Source organism: Chionomys nivalis, chromosome 15, assembly GCF_950005125.1.
Source record: "Chionomys nivalis chromosome 15, mChiNiv1.1, whole genome shotgun sequence".
NCBI lineage: Eukaryota > Metazoa > Chordata > Mammalia > Rodentia > Cricetidae > Chionomys > Chionomys nivalis.
Window position 1 is genome coordinate 54401369 of NC_080100.1, and position 25322 is coordinate 54426690.

General features: G+C 40.5%; 1 protein-coding gene across 1 annotated transcript in view; it reads left to right on the top strand.

The window, feature by feature from the left end:
- Atg10 (autophagy related 10) overlaps positions 1–25322 on the top strand; it is a 296373-nt gene that overhangs the window by 188057 nt on the left and 82994 nt on the right. Inside the window, exon 5 of the mRNA XM_057789739.1 lies at positions 17797–17894. Coding sequence (XP_057645722.1) covers positions 17797–17894 — 98 coding nt within the window. The remainder of the gene's footprint in view (positions 1–17796; positions 17895–25322) is intronic.

The following is a 25322-nucleotide window of genomic DNA, read 5'->3' on the forward strand; positions in this document are numbered from 1 at the left end:
TTTTCAAATATTTAATTCTTTGGTTGAAATACGTGTTCTTTTTGGGAGCTGTTTTGACATGTTTCCTTATTAGTCAGGAAGGCTGCTTTAGATTAGGGAAGGAAACATTTCTCCCATTCAGTAACTGAAGTCTATCTCATTGGCCCTGAAAGCAAGGATATAGAATTTAAAATGCACCTTAGATACTTCATGTGGGAAATTTGTTCAGTTATTATGGGCTTAAAAGATGCTCCCAGAGAAGGGAAATGAAATAAATAGCCAAATAACAGTTCCATCTTAAAGGTAGGATAAAACAAAGCAAGAAAAGGTTAAGATAAGGAATAATGAAATTTGAAATTCAAGTGCATGTATTGTCAAGGTGAAGACAGAAGAGCGTTCTTCAGGATTCAGAGCATGAGGCGGTGTAAGAGGAAACGTAAAGGAACAAGAAGGATGTGAGGTGGAAGGAATTGGAAAGTGGAAGTCAAGGACTCACAGCTGTGTCCCAGGACTTCTGGGGACAGTGTGGTGGGGTGGGGAGCATAGCCAGCTTTGGGGGATGGAGTGAGCAAGGCATGTCTGGATATCAGTGCAAAGCAGGGTGGTTCTTGGGTATCTCTTAAGATAAGCATGGAAGAAATGGTTGAAAAGATAAATGGGGGTCAAGTTATGGATGAGCTAATAATGGCTAGGAAGGAGTTGAGACTACAAAATGAGAAAGAAATTGCACCGGATTGCATGTCCTGGAGATGAGAAGACAGATGAGTAAGTGAAGGATGAGAGTGAGATGGAGGGAAAGAATGTGATATTTGTGTTGGTAAAAGCATTATTAAAATTTTAAAATAGTGACCTCTTATAAAAGATGAACTGGAAAGAACGTATTCTGTATTTCCATGGTAAAATTACTCCAGTTGAGTGGGAGTTAAGGCAGCTTATTTAGTAGAAAGAAAAAATGTGGATAAGGCTGCTACAAAAATGATTTAAGTTAATTACTACAGCAAGAGAAAGTGAAAAATAAGTTGACAGATAATTTAACTTAAAAATCCCTGATTATAGCAACCTTTAAGAGAGTTCATAAATTTATATTGTATTTATATAAACAGTAATAAGTCTAGCAAAAGTCCCATCAATGAGGTAGAACATGATGGTAGGTCAGAAAGAGAGTCTAGGGATTGAAATGGATTGAGAAGAGCAAATAGTGAATGTTATTAAGAAAAATAATGAAAAATTAGTTAACTAATGCAAAGAAGTACAAACTGAAACAAAAATCATAGAGAAAATTCAGTAAGAATGATTTATTGAGTGCTATAAATGTTTAAAACATTCTGAGAAGTCAGGACCATAGACTGTGGTAGGACACGGTAGGAATAGAGTGTTACTGAGAACTCAGGACCGTAGGCTCCATGATAGGACACGGTAGGAATAGAGTGTTACTGAAAAACTTCAAGTGATTATGCCACACCAAAGACAAGTAAAAAGTGACATTGTCAGAGTTAACTCACCTGCATTAGCATCAAATATTACATATACAGAAGACAACAGAGTCCCAGGAGAGGACACATGGGGAGGAAAACTCATTCTCACCCGTGAAAGACTGCACTGTAGCTTGCTGGGCAGGTGAGTGTCTGCACTTCTCTATAAAGGAAACCCCCTTTTACTGCAGACAAAATGAGCCCAGCTTGAAGCACGTATGAAAGCACAGGAATCCAAAGCCTGGCATGGTGGCACATGGCCGCAATTCGGGACTGGGCTTGGAATGGGAGGCAGAAGGTTCAGCAATTCATGTCTGTCTTCAGCTCCTCAGCTACCTAACAAGTTAGAGACAATCTTAGGACAAGTGAGACCTTGTCTCAAACACAGACTAGACAGACACACACGCATCCACACGCATGCACGCACACATGTGCACAGGCACAAATGGATGCATGCACTCACTGGTACATAAGGTATATGTATGTGTGTGCATTTGTATACACACAACCAGTAAATGGACAAGTGAACTGAGCAGATTGTTGTGAAATGGAGAAATACAAATACCTAGTTAAATATATAAACACACAAGGAAAACTTTAGCTTTAAGGAACATGAAACTCAAAATTACCTTGAGTAGTTTTGAATATATACTTTTGCAAGGCAAGTCTGAGCATGAAGAAAAAGGATCCTTTATATATTCTAGGTAGAAATGTAAATTAATGCAGCAACTATGAAAATCAGGTTACTCTAAAAATAAATGATAAAACTTCCATATGACCCAGCAATTGCACTTCTAAATAAATAACCAAAGGATTCAAAGTCAGCATACAGCAGACATACCTGCACATGCGTGTTTATACTGGAGTATAGCCAAGTTATGGAATTAGCCTAAAAGCCCATCAACAGATAAATCAAGGAAGACAATGTGGCATATATGGACAATGGAGTAATATGAAGCCATTAAGAAGAATGAAGTAATTAAATATGTAGGCAAATGAATGGAACTGGAGATCATGTTATGGTAAGAAACCATAACTAGAACAGAAACATAAAGATAGGAAGACAATAAAAAACAAAAAAAAAACTATTAAGTAACAGAAAGGAGACTATGAAGAGGGATATGTTTGGATGTGTGGGGAAGGGAAGGCAAGAAAAGAGTCAGTGTGTCATTTCTATACATGAAAATATCATAATTAAACCCACTACTTGTGTAATTTATAAACAAATTTCATTAATTACAAAGTACACGAGTGCTTTCTTATCTACAGCGTTGCTTATTTTAAAAAGAAGTTAACAAATTTATAGCTCATTGCTCGCCTGTGCTTGAAGCAGTTGAAGCAGAGCTCTTTCGACCCTCTCTTAGAGCTCTCTGGAGATGGAAGCTGGTTCTCTGTGTGAAGAGGTCAAGTTGGGTGTGCAATGAGGATAAACAAGTTGCTGGTAAAGGAGAAATTAAATTATGGTCCATGAGGTTTAATGAAAGCCAGTAGCCCAAATTGCTGAGAATTGAGGTACCAGAGGGAGTTGGGGGTCAGAACCTTGGTGTAGCATGAATTTTTTTTTCTTTTTCTTCCATTTTTTTTGGAGGTGGGTGTACACATCATGATCTGGACCTCATATTTTCAATCCTCCCACTGTTCAACTGTACTTTGGGATCTCAAGTCCTGTGCTCTGATGCAGGTCTCTTTACTCTGTTCCCATCTGTTGTTGCGTGAAGGTTCTATGGTGGTATTTAAGATATTCATCAGTCTGACTAACAGGGCAAGGCCAGTTCAGGCACCCTCTCCTCTGTTGCTTAGGGTCTTAGCTGGGGTCATTCTTGTGGATTCCTGGGAATTTCTCTAGTGCCAGGTGTAGTATGGAGGCCGCTTGTTTGTTCCTAGCTGCTCAGCCCTGAAATAATCACACAGAAACCATATTATTTGCAATACTGTTTGGCCAATAGCTTAAGTGTATTTCTGGCTAACTCATATCTTAAATTAACCCATCTCCATTAATCTGAGTATCTACATGAGGCTGTGGCTTACCGGGTAAAGTTCCGGCTCTGTCTCCAGCAGGGCTACATGACTTCTCTTGATTCTGCCTTTTTTTCCGCAGAATTCAGTTTAGTTTTCCCTACCTAACTCTGCTCTACCCTATTACAGGCCCACAACAGCTTCTTTATTAACCAATGGTATTCACAGCATACAGAGGGAAATTCCACATCCCTCAATCAAAATATCTCCTTCCTTGCTCTCCTCTCTGTCCTTCCTCCATCTCGACTATCCCATTCCCTCAAGTTCTCCTCCCCTCTCCTCCTCCCCTCGTCTTCCCTTTCCACCGTCCCTACTTCCCCCACCCCCATGCTCCCAATTTTGTCAGGCAATCTTTTCTATTTCCTTTTTACAGGTAGATCCATGTATGTTTTTCTTAGGGTTTACCTTTTTACTTAGCTTCTCTAGGATCGTGAACTATAGGCTCAATACCCTTTGCTTTACAGCTAGTATCCACTTATGAATGAGTACATACCATGTTCATCTTTCTGGGTCTGGGTTACCTCACTAAGGATGGTGTTTTCTAGTTCCATCCATTTGCTTGCAAAATTCAAGATGTCATTGTTTTTTATTGCTGAATAGTACTCTAATGTGTAAATGTGCCACATTTTCTTTATCCATTCTTCAGTTGGAGGGCATCTAGGTTGTTTCCAGGTTTCTGGCTATTACAAATAATGCTGGTATAAACATAGTTGAACAAATGTCCTTGTAGTATGATTGAGCATCTTTTGGGTATATGCCCAAGAGTGGTATTGCTGGATCCCATGGTAGGTTGATTTCCAGTTTTCTGAAAAACCGCCATACTGATTTCCAGAGTGTTTGTGCAAGTTTGTACTCCCACCAGCAATGAATGAGTGTTCCCCTTACTCCATCCTCTCCAACATAAGCTATTATTGGTGTTTTTTATCTTACCCATTCTGACAGGTGTAAGATGGTATCTCAGAGTTTTTATGATTTTGTAGTGTGAATTCTAATTGGTCTTAATAATAAAAACCAGGAGTCAGATATAGGGGTTAATGCTGAAAGATCAGGGAAGCAGAGCAGCCAGCCACTAATTCTTTCCTCTACTGGACCCTCAGACTGAATGGGGCATCTTGTCTCTTCAAGTCCTCAGACTGAATCCTGAGGTCCTGTCTCTTCCCATATTATATTCCTCTCTCCACCCAGCCATATTCCTTCCTGTCTCTACCTTCCTAGGGTTGGAATTAAAGGCATGTGACTCCCAAGTACTGAGATTAAAGGTGTGAGCCTTCACTGCCTAGCTCTGTTTTTTGTTTATTTGTTTGTTTTGTTTTGTTTTTTAAGAATGTGCTCAATTGTGTGTCACTCAGGGTGGCCTTGAACTCACAGAGATCTGTCTGCTTCTGCCTTTCAAGTGCTGAGATTAAAGGTGTGTGCCACTACTGCCTGGCCTCTACTGCTAACTAGTGCCTGATCTTCAGGCAAGCTTTGTTTGTTAGATCACAAACAAAATATCAACACACCTCAGAGCACTTTGGGCAGTATTGAAAGTGGATGTCTTCTGTTTCAGATGCAGCAGGACTAAAATTTTGGGTATTCACCAGGTCATTGTTCTGCAGGGCACTTGGCTGATAGTGGTTATCTCAGGGTTGGTATCTCTGGTATCTTGTTGAACCATAGTTGCTTCCTTTAAGATAGTTTCTTATTGAGCAGTTCCTTAAGAAGCTCTTGTGTTTTCTTCACTAAGGTAAATGCCTTATTTTCTTTAAGTGAGAGATTAGGCACCACTGACTTTTGAGTTCTTAATACCATGTGTGGATAGTTTAACTGAAAGTTGTTTGTATGTGCTGTTAGGAATATGCCCAATGCCAATAGACAGCCATCCATACAGTTTCTCATGTAACTAAAAAGAATACAACATGTACCTTTCTGTCCAAATTTTCTATTTAAGTTAACATTTAAAAAAATCAAGTCTGCTAGGCTGGAGAGGTGACTAAGCAGTAAAGAACCTGAACTTGATTTCCTAGCCTCTACACGGTGACTCACCACTGTTCATAGGTAGCTACAATTCAAGGGAACCCAATGTCCTCTGCTGGCCTCTGTGAATGCCAGGCCCACTTGTCGTAGGTATACTTACATATGTACACACAAACACTCAAACATATAAAATAAAAATAAACCCTTTTAACAGTTGGGTTTAATAATTATGAATAGAAAATTACTAAAGGATTTTAAACATGCCATATTAGTGAGGTGAAAATAATGCAACATGACCATGTAAAGCAGAGTATGATTTGGAAATGGATCACAGAGCCAAGTGAAGGTAGTGGGGTCCCAGTAGCAATTGCAGAGTGAAACCCTTTGGCTTTAGTGATGAGGAGAGATCAGCTTTACACTTGGTTCATAATTTCTCTCCTATATTGGAAATGTGTTTGGATACTGAGAATTCAAACATCTACTATATATGCTTATGTGGATCCCCATAAAGTGTTTTATATAAATGGCGAACACTTATTCAGTGAATTTAAAATTATGATTGTCTTTGTTTTCAGTAAGAATCATGCCTATTTCTCTAGAAGTAACACTGAACTTTGTTCTCACCTATCCTTATCTTTGAAGTACTAAACATATTATGGTATGAAGATGTTTTTAGAATGTAGAGATGAATAAAGGAAATCAGAGATGAATGATACCCTCAGGGTAACTAATAGTCTAAAGAAAATTAGTCAGGTCTGAAATCCACTATAAGAAATAAAACATGCTCAGAACCACAAGAGAGGTTAAAATTAATACCCAAGTGTGAAGGGATGACTTTGATCTGGGGTGATCAAGAAAGCCCCGGCAGGACATGGGGTTTATAGATTGTGATGGAAAGGGGCAGGGCAGGGCAGGTCTAGGAAGAGAGACAGGAAGATGAAAGTTCTGGATAACACAATTGCAGCTAACAGAGTTCCCGCACACAGGCACACAGTATGGCAGCGGCACAATTGCAGCTTACAGAGTGTCCGACACAGACACACAGTATGGCAGCAGAAAATGCAGTCAAGAGCCTTGCTTCTCATTGCTTACTGTGAACTTAGGGAAGGTGTTGGCTCTGTGTACTTTATTTTGTCACACGCAAGCAAATTTAGGCAACAATACCTATTGAATAGGTTTTTGAGGATTCTAGTTAATCATGAAACTAGATTTGGCACTGAGTATATTCAGGTCATGGCAGCTGTGCTGTGTGTCCTCACAAACCCTTGGAAGATAGGATCTTTTCTAGTCTTCATGCACAGTAGTGAAGCCGAGTGCTTTCGGGGCTTTGATGACTTACTAAGGGGCATGGAACTGTGGGCTCAAAGTCCATACCTATGTTCATTTTACAATGTTATCACTCAAGTGATTGAAAATTTTAAAACATCTGAAGTAAATGAATTGATAGATGAAACTGCCATGAGCTGTGTTCTCACAGTTTTTACGTAGATTTCTTGAGATTAATAAAGATACCAACTATTAAATGTTTATAGAAATAAGTGAAAATTACAGAGTTATCTAGTGAAATAGCTGATGTGAATGTACATGAACAATCACACTAATTTCCTAGCGCAGTCTAATTTTCTCACTGAAGCAAAAATGAATTTTCTCCTTTGGTGAAGCATCATCTCTGCCTCCCTGTGGAGTATGACATGAATTTTTATAACCTTCCGAGCTCTGTGGAAGGCCAATCTACTGAGCAGTGGCATATTTCATTATGAAAAACGCACTCCCATTTCTTTTCTCTTTCTAATGACCACATCTAGGGTATTTCTCTTACACTTGCTGTGCTTCATTTTTTTTCCTCCCAATCACTTTTGGAGTTGTCTCTGTCTTTAGTGCATGGCTTGTACTAGAGCCAGGTAGTGCCAGAGAAATATCTCATGGTATTATTGGATTCACAAAATTTGGTAGTATTGAGAAACTTAATTTAGAAAACTGCACGTTTTGAGTAATATATAGATTACTGACATGTAGGTTACTATTCAATTGAGAGATTTTTATGTGAAAATGGTAGAGGATACCGGAATTTGCTAAAGATTATACTTTAATTATTCCATTTTTTCCCAGTATTTCTTGCCCCTTTTCTATTGCTCTAGCATAAATGTGTATTATATTCTGGCTAACACTAGCACATAGTAGATACATAGTAAATACCTATTAAATAGATGGCTTCTATTGTTGGATGTAGTTTGTAGGTTTCAAGTTGGTTTGGCTTCTATTTCAATTTTTCAAGTTTTTAGCTTCTCCTTTGATGTGATTAGTGTTATTTCTAATATAAAAATAGGTGCTATTATTTCATATCTGGTGACAAACGGCACATTATGAGGCCATAATATATGGCTCAAAGTTCCTGACTGGAAATTCTTTGACCTGAACATATTGACACAAAATAATGGTTCATTCACTTAGGTAAGGACCTATTTATGCTCGTATTTTTACATTAAAACGCTGTTTCTTAGTTTCCAGAAACACATAATTGTACACCAAATACTTTGTTCCCATATTATTTAAGCTCTCTTTGTATGATGAGACTCTTTGCACAGTCGGCTCTCTCAGTTCAGTGCCTCAGTGGGATTTCTAAAGACTCTTCCGTTTGAAATAATTAGGATCATGATCATATTTGAGTATATGTCAAGTGGCCATGTTGTATGCTAGGGTTGGAAGCGTTGATGATTAGGTCTTTTTTTTTTTAATAAAAGGTAACAAAATCTAATTCTTGTGTGTCTTCGATCATGGATAAGCTGTAGGTTGAACCAAACAACCCTGAAGGCTTAGGGGAGAGGACTTACATAGTATTTAGGTAGTACTGTCAAATGGATAAAGTTATATGTGCTTGTACTGTTTAGAGTGTGAGTGATGAGGCTGGAGAGATGAACAACATTTCAGAGGAAATCCAAGTGTAGTCTTGGTTCTCTCTAGTCCTGCTTAGAAATCACAGATGGCCACCCGCTAGAGGGAAGCTTAGTTTGTGTCAACAAAATCAGTTGTATCCCAATATGGAAAACAACATAGAATATTATTAATAATTATTATTAATTTTAAGATCTAATTGTGGCTTCAGCAAGATGCCTTATCAGGCTAAGGTGCTTGCTGTTGAACCTGAGGATTCAAGTTTCATCTCTGGTACCTACAGGGTTAAGGGAGAGAGCAGACTCATTAAGTTGTCCTCTACTCTTCATAAACACACGATGGTACGCACATGAGCACACATGCAAAAGAAACAAATAAATACACAAGTAACAACAACAACAACCACAATAATAGCTTCATGGAGTCCAGAACTGAGATGAAAAAATTATTTTTTAATTTAATTTTGTTTAAAAAATAAAATTGTGACTGTGAAGCATTTGTTTTCCTTTCTGTTCTGAATGTGGCTCCAAAGAAGACAAGCGCCGACAGCTCCCGCAGCAGGACTTGGATCAGTCAGCCTCCCCAGTGACTGTTTTGAACAGAAGTGGTCTTTTAAATATTTAAGACCTGACATGTTTGTTTAAAATGCTTAAATTCTAATCTTTATGGTCCTATCAGGCCTGCCAGGATCTAGCAGAGGATGCCAAAACAAGACCTCCACAGGTGCTAAGAAGCTGTACCGTGGCCCGTGAGAACTAGCCAGGATTTATGTGCAAATGCACAGAGAGAGAGAGACAGGCAGAGAGCGAGAGACAGAGAGGGCAAAAGAGCAAATTTTGTTTGTTTCTCCATGTGTGTGTGCATGCGTGTTCATATGTATGGGTACAAGTGCCCGTGTGTGAATGTTTATGTGTGTGAAGTTTGTGTTTGTGGGTACATGTGCCTGTGTGTATGAATGTTTATGTGTGTGTCTGTTCATGTGTGTGGGTACACGTGCCTGTATATGTGCATGTCTCTGTGTGTACATGTGTAGTTGTCACAAGTTGAGGTGACTTGTCTTCAGCACTTTCCACATTATGTACTGAGGTAGGGTCTCTCACTGAACCCAGAACTCAACAATTACAGGCTCACTAGCTGTTTTCCTCCAGAGAAAAGAAAGCATGGTCACATACAAACTCATATATGAGTCATTATTCACAAATGTTGAAAAGCGGGAAAAACTACCACTGTCCATAAACTGATGATAGATGAGCACAATGTGCCATATAATCAGTGAAATATAATTTGACTATAAAAAAGAATGTATATACTACAACATGGAAAACTTAATTCACAAAAGACCCTTCTGGTCATATTCTATAAATGCATGTTTATAATAAACAAATTTATGACAAAAGAAAGTGAATTCATTGTTTTCTGGAACCTGACAGGTGGAGGGATCATGAGGAACTGCTGCTAATAAGTTTGTGCTTTCTCTTTCAGGTGTTAAGTATTCTAAACTTGAGGTCATGCTTACAAAACTCTGAGACTGCCAGTAAATTATACACTTTAGACCGGAGAGTTGGATGCGTGTGAATCATAAATGATAAGGCTGTCTTTTACGTCTTTTGTGGTCCATAAGAATAAGAAATTCCCTCGCGAGCCTGTAGGCTAGCACTGCTCTTGACAAGCCATGGGGGCACTTACCTAAATGCCCAACCCTGGGAAAGGGACACTCTCAGGTGACCAGAAACTCCATTGTATAATATATATCTTATTTATTAAATATCTTGTTTATCAAACATAAAAAAAAAATTCATTCCCAGCCGAGATCAGATGAGAAGTTAATGCCTGGTGGGCTAGCCACCTAAGCTGTGCCTGAATTCTAAATCCATGGACTCTGAGATGATACATAGACATTGTTTCCAGCCACTAAGTTTGTAGTAGCAATGTTCTATGCCATTTAGTAAATTATTCATAGAAGTGAAAGTTTGTGTATTAAAACTCAGGTTGTTAGTTTAGTTTATGTCTTTATTCACAGTAGAATTTCTCAACTTTCATCCTCATGGACATTTTAGGCCATGCAATGTTTTGTTTTATGAATGTGAGTTCATTGTTGAGTACTTAGTAACATCCCTGAACTGTAAACAATAAACGCTAGTGGTAATAACCAGCCCACAGTGCCTCCAGAATGTGTCAAACATCTTCCTCCTTTTTTTCTGATCTCTATTTGTTTGTTAGGATTCATGTATATTGATAATGGCTTTAGCATCATTTAGACATAAAATCATATAAACTTGAAAAGGCTAATGGTTGCTTTTCGATTTGTAAAATTATTTAAAAGCTACAAATACAAGGATGTAAAATTTTTCAGTTATAATTGAATTTATAAAATATTTAAGATGATATTATTTGTATGGAATTTTGGGGGAAAAAATTCTAGATCAATAATTATGGAACTCAAAGTAAGGATTTTATTGTTTCTTCTTTTAAAATAAATACATTTATAAGAATGAAAAAAAAAAGAAAGAAATTCCCTTGCCCTGCTTCTCTTTAGTTTTGCCTCTGCTCACCCTCTCTTCTCCCCAGAGCATCCTTCCCTTTGCCCACGTGTCACAGGAGTTCATAGGCAGTGTTTGCTCTCCAAGTTACCCTCCCAAAAAGGTCTAAAACTGACCCTGGCCCGTTGTCTGGTGCTCTGCAGCATCCCCTTTCTTTCTGCTGTAGTATACATTGCTTCTTAGCTTCCTATATGATGCTCATTATTTATTGTCACATTCTTGCCCTCTGGCTAGAATGTAACTCCCTCAAAGATATCGTTTTGCCAACTGATGTATCACAAAGATTTGGCATATAGTAGGTGCCAAATAATATAAATATCTATTTCTAAAATTAACTTCTTATCTCATTACCCTAAGGAGAAAATTGAGGGGTGAGATACTAGTTCTTCTGTGTTGAATTAAAAGTTATTTTTCACTTTGACTTGGTAATTCCATTCTAGGAAATTTATCAAAAGCAAATAATTGAAAAGAAGAAAAATTGGTATGGCTTCCTTGTGTCTGCTTTGTACCAGGTACCATTTCAAAGCTGATGGTATTTTAAATGACCAACAGTAATTCCATACTTAAGTAAATAAGACAATTACAGTATGGTGTGAATACAATATGCCATAACCAATTGAATCACAAAAATGGCTTTTAACTAGTGTGGGAAATAAAGAAACCTTTATGGATGACTTGGTCTAGGTGGCAGGGTCCATACAGGAATAAGAATGATGAAGAGTCACAGGCATAGGACACCATGGTTAGGAAAGGCAGAAAATGAGAAATGTGTAAGACAGATAACATCAGAGAGTGGTGTTTGCTAGGAGGAAAGCCCGACAGTGCAGAGGGCTGAGTGGGAAAGTGGTGAGTGGATTCACTGCCTTCCTTAAGAGCTGTCCTAGCGAAGAAGGCCAGTGGGCAGATAGGACAGGAGGACAGAGGACATGTAGGACAGAAGGACAGTGGGAGATAGGACAGGAGGACACTGGGGAGATAGGACAGGAGGACAGTGGGAGATAGGACAGAAGGACACTGGGGAGATAGGACAGGAGGACAGTGGGAGATGGGACAGGAGGACAGTGAGAGATAGGACAGGAGGACAGTGGGAGATGGGACAGGAGGACAGTGGGCAGATAGGACAGAAGGACAGTGGGCACATAGGACAGGAGGACAGTGGGGAGATAGGACAGGAGGACAGTGGGAGATGGGACAGGAGGACAGTGGGCAGATAGGACAGAAGGACAGTGGGCACATAGGACAGGAGGACAGTGGGGAGATAGGACAGGAGGACAGTGGGAGATGGGACAGGAGGACAGTGGGAGATAGGACAGGAGGACACTGGGGAGATAGGACAGGAGGACAGTGGGAGATAGGACAGGAGGACAGTGGGAGATGGGACAGGAGGACACTGGGGAGATGGGACAGGAGGACACTGGGGAGATAGGACAGGAGGACAGTGGGAGATAGGACAGGAGGACAGTGGGAGATGGGACAGGAGGACAGTGGGGAGATAGGACAGGAGGACAGTGGGCAGATAGGACAGGAGGACAGTGGGAGATAGGACAGGAGGACAGTGGGAGATAGGACAGGAGGACACTGGGGAGATAGGACAGGAGGACAGTGGGCAGATAGGACAGGAGGACAGTGGGAGATAGGACAGGAGGACAGTGGGAGATAGGACAGGAGGACACTGGGGAGATAGGACAGGAGGACAGTGGGAGATAGGACAGGAGGACACTGGGGAGATAGGACAGGAGGACAGTGGGAGATAGGACAGGAGGACAGTGGGAGATAGGACAGGAGGACAGTGGGAGATGGGACAGGAGGACAGTGGGAGATAGGACAGGAGGACAGAGGACCCTGGGGTGATAGGACAGAAGGACAGTGGACAGATAGGCTGGTTAGAAGGGGCTGCAAGACCCTTTTGTTTGGATTTAACTGTGCGGAGAGGAAAACTACAGTGTGGTTCAGCACAAAACACATAAATTTGTATTTGAAATTTGTGGGAGTAAACACCGTGCACTAGAGCTTGGAGGAGTAACAAAGGCCGTTGCTGGAAGCTTGGAGTTAAGCTCTAGCATAGCACAATGTAAAGGCAAGCGCATACAGTAGGAAGTTTAGAATTGCGGGACAGGTCATTGTTTTTTATGAGACTAATAGCTGAGAAAAGATAGATGTGGAATGTTGGGTTTCTGGTTTTTCTCACTATGTGGGAAATGGAGAAAGCATTTGGTGATGTATCAGTGTGGGGGTTAGAACCCTGCTCCTTGTACATGCTAACTGTATGTTGTACCAGTGCTATAGCCATTCTGTAATTTGTGAATGAAGTTAATATCAAGGATGTAGAGAAATATGTTGGTACTAATCACTGTTTCTATTAATATCATAAAAAGAGTCGGGACACTACCAACACAGTATTTACTATCTTTTAAAAAAGCTGCAAAAGCTAAAACCATAGAAATTCTTTTTTCTCTCTTTCTTTGCTTTTATTGAAAATCATACAATACATTCTGATTGTGGTTTCTCCTCCACCATCTCCTTCCAGATCCTCCCCTCCTCCACACTCATCCAACTCTATACTTTCTCTATCTTTAGAAAACAAATAGGAAAATTTAAAAATAAAAAAAAACAAGAAACAAAAAAGCATAAGAAACACAAAACATAAAAACAAAAAATTTGGAACCATAATAGATAAGCAAAAGACCGTAAAGTAAAAAAATTGCACAAAGTGACATGAGACAAAAAAAAAAAAAAAACATCCACAGAAACACCATTGAGCCCGTTTTGTGGCCATCACTGCTGATCATGGAGTCTTAAGTGTGATTTGTATACCCAGGGCAACTCTGGGAGAGAAATTAATTTTTCCTTTGTGAGCAGTTGTCGGTTGGAGATGGAGTCTTGGTATGGGTGGGAGAGCTTGTCCACTTCCCCGTCTCATCCTGGGAACCCATCTGGCTCGAGCCTGTGCAGTCTCTGTGAGTTCATATGTGGACCAGTCTTGCTGTGTCTGGAAGACACTGATCTCCTGCTGTCAGTCATCCCCTCTGGCTCCTCAGCTTCCTGCCTCTGAAACCACAGAAGTCCTTACTCATTTTAATAGCATGAATTTTTGAGATAAGTAAAAGCGCACCTTATTTGTTTGTTTTGAACTCATCTTTAACCTTTCTGATGGCTTGACTGTAGCCTTTTAATCCCTGTATTCCAAGTTTTCCTTTTCAATTTCTAGATTTGATGTGGTATGAAAATGTAAGCACTAGCTCTTGATTCTAGAATCAAATTTGATGGAAATCCGGTAATATTTCCTGTAATATTGTTGCAGGATGCTCGTTACTACTCTTGTATGAACACTTCCAGCCAAGTGAGTAGGCAGGCTCTTGACAGCGGCAATAAGCAAATCAGGCTTAGGTTATTGACTATTTGAGGAATAAAATTTAAATTATTATTTATTAGTAGATATTAAATCCAGCTTTCCTCTCCTGGACTGAGAAGTTTAGCGATAAGGAAGGTATTGTTTACTTAGCATTTTTAATGTATATAAATAAAGCATTTGCAGCGTCTCTGCCTCCAGAGGACGTATGGCTCAAGAAGAGCGCTGGACTCGAGCGCCGGACTATGAGTCCTGAAGCCCGGCCTTTGATTCCATCACCGGTATGAACTGGCAGCATAATCTTGGAGATTTGTATCACCCAAGGTGTTAGCCACCTTATTTCTGAAATTAGTAACCCTATTAGAGCTTATTTTATTATCCTACTACTAATTCCTTCTAGTTTTGATACGTGAACATTATTTGGAAGCATGTCATCTTTCGTAATCTGATTGGTGAACTTGCTCTCCAATGCTCCGGTACTTCCGATCGTATTTACCTCTTTAGAATCAACACACACATGTTTTGAAGATGTGTAGTGCTTATCTTCAGAGCAGAGTTTGGCCTACTCTGTAAATGTGTTCAGAAAACAATATAACACAGATATTGAAGGCAGCTTGTTTTCAACTTGTAGCTAAACATGACATTCAAATGTTAATTGGATGAATAAATCTTGTTCATTTTACAGACATGGAAATGTCAATGGAATAAAACTATTTATCACAAGATAATGGTCTCCTGCTGCCAGATAAATGCCAAGATGAAGATAGTTATTGAATATGTATCAAAATATTCCAGTGCTATTTATTGAAAATAAAGGTTGAGGGAAAGTTCAACTTTTCAGGTCAGACGTAAGAAATGCCCTGCTTATGCCGTTTGTACACCACTGCATCAAAGGCTATGTGCATGCTGTGGAAACATGGGACGGGCTAGGAAGAACAGTCCAGAATGGATCGTTAGCTTTGAGGGTTACAGGCTGGGAGGTGCCGAGTATTTACTGAACATTTTCTGTGAAGGATCACTCATGTACAATTCATGAGAACGAACTCCTGCAAGGATTGTTGTGCTCCATTATAGGAAAAGTAACTGAGTCTCAAGAAGCTAAGATTTATAAAGTAAGATAACAGAGGTACACCCAGAGCAACTGCTGACCCCACGTTTAAACATGGCCCAGATTCTAAGCCTCCTACTTCCCCTCACATCCTCCATCTCTTCTTGGACTCCGAGTCTGTACACTACAGTGAGCTTTAGTTTTTTTGAGCAGAGTATTTACCTGGGTTGTATTGCACTCCTTTGAGCCCAGTAATTGAAGATATGATGTTCTCTTCAGACAAAATTGGGCATTTGTCTAAGGAGAAGACCTGCCTGCTGTCTTGAGACCTTGACCGCTGTGAATGGCCAGAGTAATACTAGGTTCTAGCGTCTGGACACCCTTCCCGCAGTGCATGTTGAAAATCTTTTTTTTTTTATTTTTATTTTTTTTTTTATTCTTTTTTAATTAAAATTTCCACCTGCTCCCCGTTTCCCATTTCCCTCCCCTCCTCCCAAATATTGCCCCCTCCCCCCACTTCCCTCCCCCTATCCCCACTCCTCTTCTCCTCCCCCCACTCCATTCCCCCTCCCTCTCGATACTGAAGAGCAGTCCAAATTCCCTGCCCTGCGGGAAGACCAAGGTCCTTCTATCTACGTCCAGAAAGGTGAGCGTCCAAACAGGCTAAGCTCCCTCAAAGCCAGTTCATGTATTAGGATCGAAACCTAGTGCCATTGTCCTTGGCTTCTCATCAGTCTTCATTGACCGCCATGCTCAGAGAGTCCGGAATCAACCCATGCTTATTCAGTCCCAGACCAGCTGGCCTTGGTGGGCTCCCAATAAATCAGTTCCACTGTCACAGTGGGTGGGTGCATCCCTCGTGGTCCTGATTTTTTGCTCATGTTCTCCTTCCTTCTGCTCCTCATTTGGACCTTAAGAGCTCAGACCGTTGCTCCAAATTGAGACTCTGTCTCTACCTCGATCCATCGCCAGATGAAGGTTCTAAGGTGATATGCAAGATATTCATATCTGTTCAACTATGTTCATAGCAACATTGTTTGTAATAGCCAAAACCTGGAAACAACCTAGATGCCCTTCAATGGAGGAATGGATGAAGAAAGTGTGGAATATATACATATTAGAGTACTACTCAGCAGTAAAAAACAATGACTTCTCGAATTTTGTGTGCAAATGGATGGAAATAGAAAACACTATCCTGAGTGAGGTATCCCAGACCCAAAAAGAGGAACATGGGATGTACTCACTCATAATTGGTTTCTAGCCATAAATAAAAGACATTAAGCATATAATGTGTGATCCTATAGAAGTTAAATAAGAAAGTGAACCCAAAGAAAATCATATAGTCATCCGCATGGAGAGGGGGAAGTAGACAAGATTGCAGGGCAAAAACTGGGAACTTGCGGGTGAGGTGGCATGGGGCAAAGGGGAAATGGGATGAGAAATATGAGAAGGGGAGGATGGGAGGAGCTCGGGGGATTGGGATGGTTGGGATATAGGAAGGATGGATACGGGAGCAGTGAAGTATATATCCTATCTAAGGGAGCCATCTTAGGGTTGGCAAGAGACTTGACTCTTGAGGGGTTCGCAGGTGTCCAGGAATATGTCCTCAGCTGGTACCTTGGGCAACTAAGGAGAGGGAACCTGAAATGACCCTATCCTATACTCATGTTGAAAATCTTTGAAACACTCTCTTTCTTCTTCTGAGTTTGAACTTAGCCACCTACTTTCCTTCTTATCTGTGTGCATTATAAGCGCCATGTTGGTCTTCACAAAACACTTTGAATGGGCACCAAGTTCAGAGAGAGAATGACTAGAGGGAGGATTATTACTTGCTGAAGTTCCTGGCTGATCTCTGCGTGCTAGCTTCTTGGGGTTCTCCTCACCAGTCATCCCCTCTCTACTTACCACTGTAACTGTCTACCAGTGTCTCTGTCCTCTGTCCCCTCCAACACTAACTGGATTTCCTCTGACAGGAACCTCTTTTTTTTTTTTTAGTATTTTAAGATATTAATATACTTTTCATGGTTTCCCCAGTAATTGATAAGCTACTTACTGCAAGAAATTATGTTTTCCTTCCTTTTTGTCTCCTTGATGATCAATATAGTGATCTGGACATTCTGTTATTCAACGAGAGAGTAAAAAGGCAGGGGTGTGCTTTCTTCAAGGACCAGAGGAATCATGAGGACTCCAACAGCATCCATAGCAAATTTCTAGCAATAAAAATGCCCGTTTCCTGGACTTTCCTTTATGCTCGTATCTGTCACTTGTCTCTGAAACATGTTCAGCTTTTATTTATTTTGTAAACTTCCCAAGGGTAATAAAGAGACAGAATCTTAGTTGCTGTGTGAGTACAAAGGAGAGAAGCTTGGACATTTATCCTTCCCCCAGTACATGAATAGCGATTCACACAGAAGTCTGATATGTAAGTGTGTCTAAACCTGTAGAGATTTTTCAGGAAGTCAGGATACTCAGTGCTTTAGAGCAACACCAAGCACCGTGGTGTTTCATGGGTCACTAACAGTCTTTCATGATGTACCTTCACAGATGGGAGACCTTTATCTCTGAAGGATATATGGGAAGGAGTCCACGAATGCTTCAAGACACGACTGCTGCAGGGACCGTGGGACACCATTACCCAGCAGGTCAGAGTCTTTTCCCCTTAGCAGATGCGGTTCCTTACCTTTGCTCAGTTCTTCACCTAGTTCCATTATCCGCTTCTTTCCCTGTTTCAATCCTCCACATCCTCCCCAGGCTTGGTTATTCTCCTTATTATATGGGTGTTTCATAATACCCTATACATTCTTTTTTATGGGGCTTATTATAATTTTGAACTATATATTTGGACGTTTTTCTTTATAAAATAATGTTGTGACCTCCATTGTGAGCAGAACCATGTCTGTTTGTCTGTTTTACTCCTAATCATGTTTCCAGGACCAGCATAGTACTTAGTGTATACTAGGTGGCCAACAAAAATCTGCTTCATATGTGAAAATAGAATCTGTTAGGACACACATTCAGAAGCAGGAGCTTCCAGCATCCAAGAGGCAGAGGCAGGAGGATCTTAGTAAGTTTGAGACCAGTCAGCGATACATAGTGAGAACCTCTCTCAAAGAGGAAGAAAAAGAGAAAAGGGTGGGAGGGAGGGAGGGAGGGAGGAAGGGAGGGTGGGAGGGAGGGTGGGAGGGAGGAAGGAAAGAAAGAAAAGAAGGGGGAAAAACTAAACTAGCCTGCGGGGAAGCTCTCTGGAGAGATGACTCGGTAAAGTGCTCTGCAAGCATAAAAACGTGAATCTGCACCTCAGCGTCTTGTACCCCAGTGTTGCAGTGGAGTTAGGCAGATCCTGGAGCTCTGAATCACATGTGTACACACAGCGAGGCAGAGACTGAACACCCAGAAATGTGTGCCTTTGACAGAGAAAATGTTTACTTTTCAGTGTCAAGGAAGAGAACAAAGGGTGTAGGAAGATGCAAAATCATATGCAAAATATGTGTCTTCAATTTTCTTATTTTCTTTTCATACAAGGTCTCACTGTGTAGCCTGACTGACCTGGACACATCGGTGCTTTAGCTTTCGTTGCCTATGGTTACCTCTCAGTGTTACTTGTAGGTGCGTTTGCAAAAGAAAACGTGAACTCTTGATTAGTAATAGGTTTGCCGTATGCAAAAGATGAAAATAGATCTACAAAAGGAGATATAAAAACAAATTTGCAAAAGTATAGGAAACAGGTCTGTCAATCATGCTGTTACTGCTCTCTTAACAAAATGGTCGTTAATTATTTTAGAAATTTAAAAATACTTATCACTTTGCAAACATCATGGTCTTCTTCTTCTTCTTTTTTTTTTTTTTTTTTTTTTTTTGGTTTTTTTTTTTTGGTTTTTTTTGAGACAAGGTTTCTCTGTGGTTTTGGAGCCTGCCCTGGAACTAGCTCTTGTAGACCAGGCTGGTCTCGAACTCACAAAGATCCACCTGTCTCTGCCTCCCAAGTGCTGGGATTAAAAGTGTACGCCACCACCATTCAGCCATCATGATCTTTAAAGTAATTTTTACTTATACAAAAATATTTCTCTAAGTCTCTGTTTAGCTTAAGAAAAGCTTCCTTTAGATAAAAATGGCTTTATCAGTCATTAGACTATGCCCTCAGGCGGCTCTGATTACAATTATGCAGTTTACTTACCTGCCAACATAAGTAGTTCTTGGGCATGGCTGCAGGTGACTCCTCTCTCTCCAACTACATCAGTTCCCTTTGCATTCCAGGATCTGTAGGCTGGGTATGAGTGTGGTTCCTGTACAGTATTTGATAAATAAGCTGGACAGCTGCATGAAGCTGGCGCAATGGCTTAGTGTGTAAAAGTGCTTCCAGCACAAGCTTGGCAATCTGAGGTGGAAGGAGAGAACCAGCTCTACAAAGTTGTCTGCGGATCACACATGTGTGTCATGGTGTATGCATCTGTGCTCACACAGAAATAATAACAATTTAAAATAACCACATGGGTTTGGAGCAAGACCATCTTGTTAACGAAAACCAATTTGTATTAATTTTTGAGTATGTCAAAGTGAAGACTGTTTCAACTGAGTATTGTCAGTGACCTCACACTGCCAGAAATGTACATGATGGAGTCAGAATCCGCAGGACAGAGAAAATGTTTGTTTTTAGGTGTCAAAAAAAAATGGCAAAGATGTAGGAAGATCATATTCAAAATGTATGTGCCTTTAATTTTAGTATTTATACACACACACACACACACAAGATTTCACTGTGTAGCTCTGGCATGCCTAGAATTCACTAATGTTAACCAGGCTGGCCTCAGCCTTACAGAGATCTTCTGTTTCTGCCTCCTGAATGCTGGGGTTAAAGGTGTGCTCCACCACTCCAACTTTAACTACTTAGTTTCTTCTTTTTAAAATATTTATTGATTTATTTTACATCCCAACACAGTTTACCTTCCCTTCTCCCGTTCTCCCATGCCTTCTGCCCCCCGCATCCCTTTTTTATTTCTATTCAGAAAAGGGCAGACCTCCCATGAATAGCAATAGAACACGGCATATCACGTTACAGTAAGACTAAGCACCTCTCCATGTATTAAGGCTAGACAAGGTAACCCAGTATGAGGAATAGGGTCCCAAAAACAGGTCAAAGAGTTGGAGACAACCCCTGTTTCCACTTTGAAGAGTCCCACAAGAAGACCAAGCTACACAACTATCACCTGTATGGAGAGGGCCTAGGTCAGTCCCAGGCAGACTTCCTGGTTCTCTCTGTGAGCCCCGATGTACTTAGCTGCTCCTTAACTATGCTCCTGATTCTCTTCCTATCCTCTTCCTTTTCCTCAGTAATGGCTCTGTTATTAATCTCCGTGCCAACATACTCATAGTTCCTGGCACATTGTATAATTTTGTATTTTTAATTCCTATCATAGCTTGTGACATAGGGTTAGAATTTTTAATTCAACCATGTTTCCTAACCCATTGTTACCAATAGATCCCTTTCCATTATTGGAGTAGCTAAGATATTTACACAATCAAATGAGCCAGTCTCTGCACCCTATTTAGGGATTGTCCAGTTTTAGTTTTTAGACATTTGAGTGTCCCTTCTCCTACCTGTCCTAGCGCTGTCATGATAACATCTGATTGCAGCAAGTGCTGTTGTTTCTAACATGGGGCTCACTTAATGGATATTTTGTGTGCCCAACTATAAAATTTAGCTGAACTTTTGGGATTTCTTTTATTGGGATTTTGACTGTGGGTAATTTAAATAGCTTGTAAAATCTTCATTTAAGACTTAGAATCACTTAACAAAGCACCTGCCTACGCGGTCAAGACTAAGCAAGAAAACTTCATTTGTAGCCATGGCAACATTTGGCATTTGAAAGACATTATATCTATTTTTTTTTTGAAGATCTTGGTTCTTAATCCCATATTAGCTAACAAGTTGGTATTTATCTTTTTCTTTGCTTGATATCTTTGGGAAAGTAGATCTGCATTTTTATAAGAGAAAAACAAGGTGTCCGCAATGGGACAGAGAGGAAGGGTGTGTTACAACCTGAGAAGAGAGTAAGCTGAGAGAGTATTGGTGCCACCAAATAGTAGACACCGTTTTGCAGAATTATACTGAAGAGTCATTAGCTTGTAGACTGAATATTGTAATGATATCCTGTCCCCCAGAGTGCCCTAAAAACAAAAGCAGCCTTTGCATAATATAAACTGCGTTTCCCTTCATTTCTAGGCCTGATTGTGCTCATATAGTTTGTTCCTCTTCATCTTCAGTAATCACACTTCTGTTCTCTCAGCATTTGTCTTGATGATAAGGGCTTGTTCATGTCAGACATGAACCCTCTCTTCTGAAGACAAGCCACTCATGAATCTCATACATCTGATTATGGTGATTACTCACCTGCCTTTGTCAACCTCACAGACTGCTATTATCTCAACTCTACAGCCTAATAGAAACTCCCTAAAGAAAGTTAACCAGTACCTAAGCTTGGATCTGCCTAAATCGCTAATGCGAATGTTATAGTGACCGTCCCTGAAGGCTTGGGCTCTGTATTTTAGAGCAAAGAAGTCCTATGATCTTAGCATGGGCTAAGGTCACAAGATTTTAAGAAAAAGCAGACCTTCAATTTTTGCTTAAAGGTGTTTGTGTGTGTGTGTTTTTTATTTTATTTTCTTAAACCCTATGTTTTAGGAAATTTCAAATGTACCAAAAGTATAGATGATATTGTGTACACTTACAAACTTGTGGTGATCTTGATTATTCATTTATTTATTTAGCCATTAGTGGCTAAGCCCATGTTTCCCCTTGTGAAAATAAGATATTCTAACCACATAGCTATACCGCAGACTCAGACTGCTTTATTTGTCCATGGTTTTTGTTATGTCATCCAGTTTGAAATTTTTTGCACACAAATCTTAGACATCATTTTATCCATCCATAAATATTTGAGTATACATTTTTAAAAGTAAGGACTTTACATAAGTATTTATAGCAGTGTTATTTATAATAGCCCCAAATGGAAACAAGAGAGGTGTCTTTCAGTGGTGGATGTTTATACAGATTGTGGTACACTCTTCCCCTGGAAAGGTAGTCAGCAATCAAAAGAACCCAGTTAATGACACACTCAACAACCTGGATGAATCACTGCACAGGTAAGCCCAATGGAAAAGATAACCTCCAGGTTTGCATAGTGAGTGATTCAATTCCCATAACACTGTTTTCTTTTTTACCTTTATTTCTTTCAAAATTTATCCATTCTTTCACAATTTCACACACATACAAACACACACACACACACTTTTTTTTTTTATCAAAAGCACTCCTCATTATCCTTTTATCTCCTTCGCCTCCCTACCAAATCTCTTCCTTCCAAGTTTGTTTCTTGGTGTGTGTGTGTGTGTGCGTGCGTGCACGTGAGTGCATGCATGTATGTATGACTCACTACATTTAACTGGGGTTTCTTGCATGGAGATGGGTTTCATGGGGGGGGCGTTGCTTGAGCAGTTAGTCTACTGAAAAGTACCACCCCAACTCACAAGCGATTGACTCCCTGTATCTAGGCTGGGAGCCTCTCCCCATGCATGGTGGGGTTTTTAACCATGCTGATATTGTACGGGTCCAGTGCTGGTAACCGCAGCAGCTTTGAACCAATGTGTGCAACCGCCATGTCGTATCTAGAAGTCAGAACTTTATAGCACTACTTCCCTACTTTCCATCCTCTAGATCTAGACTCTCCTGCTCCTCGTCTGTGATGTTCATTTGGCACCTTGAAGGGTAGATATGGTTGTTCAGTTTAGAGCAGTACTCTCAACAGTTGCCTGTTTTCAGCACAATGACAAGTTATGAGTCTCTGCATTAACTGTTGCCCACTGCAAATAGAAGCTTCTTTGACCAAAACTGAACATAGACTAATTTATATGTGTAAACATATGTTTTGGAGGCAGTTTGATGCTATGTCCATTTATCAATACAACAGTAGTAGGTTACCCTGTGAGAGCTGTGCCCTCCACAGCTGTGCGGTGAATGAATTCCTTCTGTTGAGTTGGCATGCCTAAAGCCCAAACAGGAAGCAGCTTGTATCCCTGTGACTGCCATGCCACTATGGCAGCAGTAGATGTACCTTACCTGACTGCTATTGTCCCTCACAGGGGTCATAGCAGGGCATGACTACTGGTGCTTTTCCTCCCATAGTCGTCTGCATGGAGGACAGACAACAGCCAGCAGTGAGAAACTTTCCTGCTCAGTCTCAGCCTGATTTCTCTCTCACTTGAAAGCAAAGTTACACTGTCTTCAGGAGTAAGCTCTCCTTATGCAGTTCTGGAGCTCAGCCAAGAGGAAGAGCCAAGCTGTGTTGGTTCAAGGTCCTCTAGGGCCTGCCCAAAAGTGCACAGAGGTCCCCCACACGTGCCATGGAGTTTTAGTAGCTCATAACTTCTAGCAACAGTGGCATCTAGCCATGCAGGATACTTCTGTTCCTTTGCTTTAGTTTTGATTACAAAATAGTAGGCTTCCAAATGGCGTTTTTATGTTTTTCATTTTGGTTAACCGTCCCTTTGGCCTTCTCATTCCCCTCTCCCTGTCCTATTCCCCGCCTCAAACCTTTCCATTCCCAGCATTCCCTTTATCTATTTCATGTTACCTGTGTTCTCTTCTACCTCCCCAAAGCACTCTCCCAGGCCCTGACTTCTTTCTAGTTTCCTGGCTTCTATGATACTCCGAGTTGAATACAAAATTAGATTCAAAATTGGGCTCCACATATAAGGGTATATGTGTAGCATTTGTGCCTGGGTTACTTGACTCCATTTAATTTTTTCTAATTCCATATATTTACTAGCAAATCTCATCTTTCAGTACATCTAGCTACAATTCTATTTTGTTTATGTATCACACCATCATCACCCACTAGCCAGTTAATGAATATCTAGGCTGATATTCTTTCCTAGCTACTGTGAACAGTGCACCAGTGAATGCTGATGAGCAAGTATCTCTGTGTAGGATACAGTCTCTGGGGATGTGCCCAGGAGCGGTACAGCTACGCGATATTGTAGCTCTGTTTCTAAAGTTTTGAGGAATAGCCATACTGTTTTCTGCAGGGCTGCACCAGTTTACACTCCAAACAACAACGAAAGAAGGTTCCTCTTTCCCCATGTCTTTGCTAGCATTTGTTGTTATTTGATCTCTTTTTTAAAGGTTTTTTAATTTGTTTTTTTTCCTTCTTATATTTTTTAAAAAAGAAAACAATCTTTTTTCATTATATATACACCAATCCAAGTTCCCACTCCCTCCCTGCCTCCCATTCTTTCCACATATCCTCCCACCCAACCCCCATCCAATCCTCAGAGAGGGTAAGGCACATTGCTTTGGGGAAGGTCCAAGGCCCTCCCTACTATATCTAGACTGAGCAAAGTATCCACGTAAAGAGAATAGGTTCCCAAAAAGCCAGTACATGCAGTAGGGATAAATCCTGGTGCCACTGCCAGTGGCCCCTCAGTCTGCCCCAGCCATGCAACTGTCAACACATTCATTGGGACTAGTTTTGTTCTATGCTTGTTCCTTCCCAGTCCTGCTGGAGTTGGTGAGCTCCCATTGACTCAGGTAGACTGTTTCAGTGGGTGAACCCATCATGGTCTTGACCTCTTTTGCTCATTTTCTCATTCCTCCCACTCTTCAACTGGACTTTGGGAGTTCAGTCCAGTGCTCCAATGCAGGTCTCTGCCTCTGTTTCCATCAGTAGCTGGATGAAAGTTTATGGTGGTATTTAAGATATTCATCAGTCTGACTATAGAGCAAGTCAAGATAGGGCCCCCTCTCCTTTATTGCTTAGGGTCTTAGCTGGGGTCATCCCTGTGGATTCCTGGGAATTTCTCTAGAGCCTGGTTTCTACTGATAAATACCTTCAGTGATGTGGCAGGATACAAGATCAACTAAAAAGAAATCAGCAGCCCTCCTATATACAAATGATAAAGAAGCTGAGAAAGAAAACAGAGAAACATCAACTTTCACAATTGCAACAAATAACATAAAATATCTTGAGGTTACACTAAACAAAGAAGTGAAAGACCTATTTTGTAGTAATAAGAGC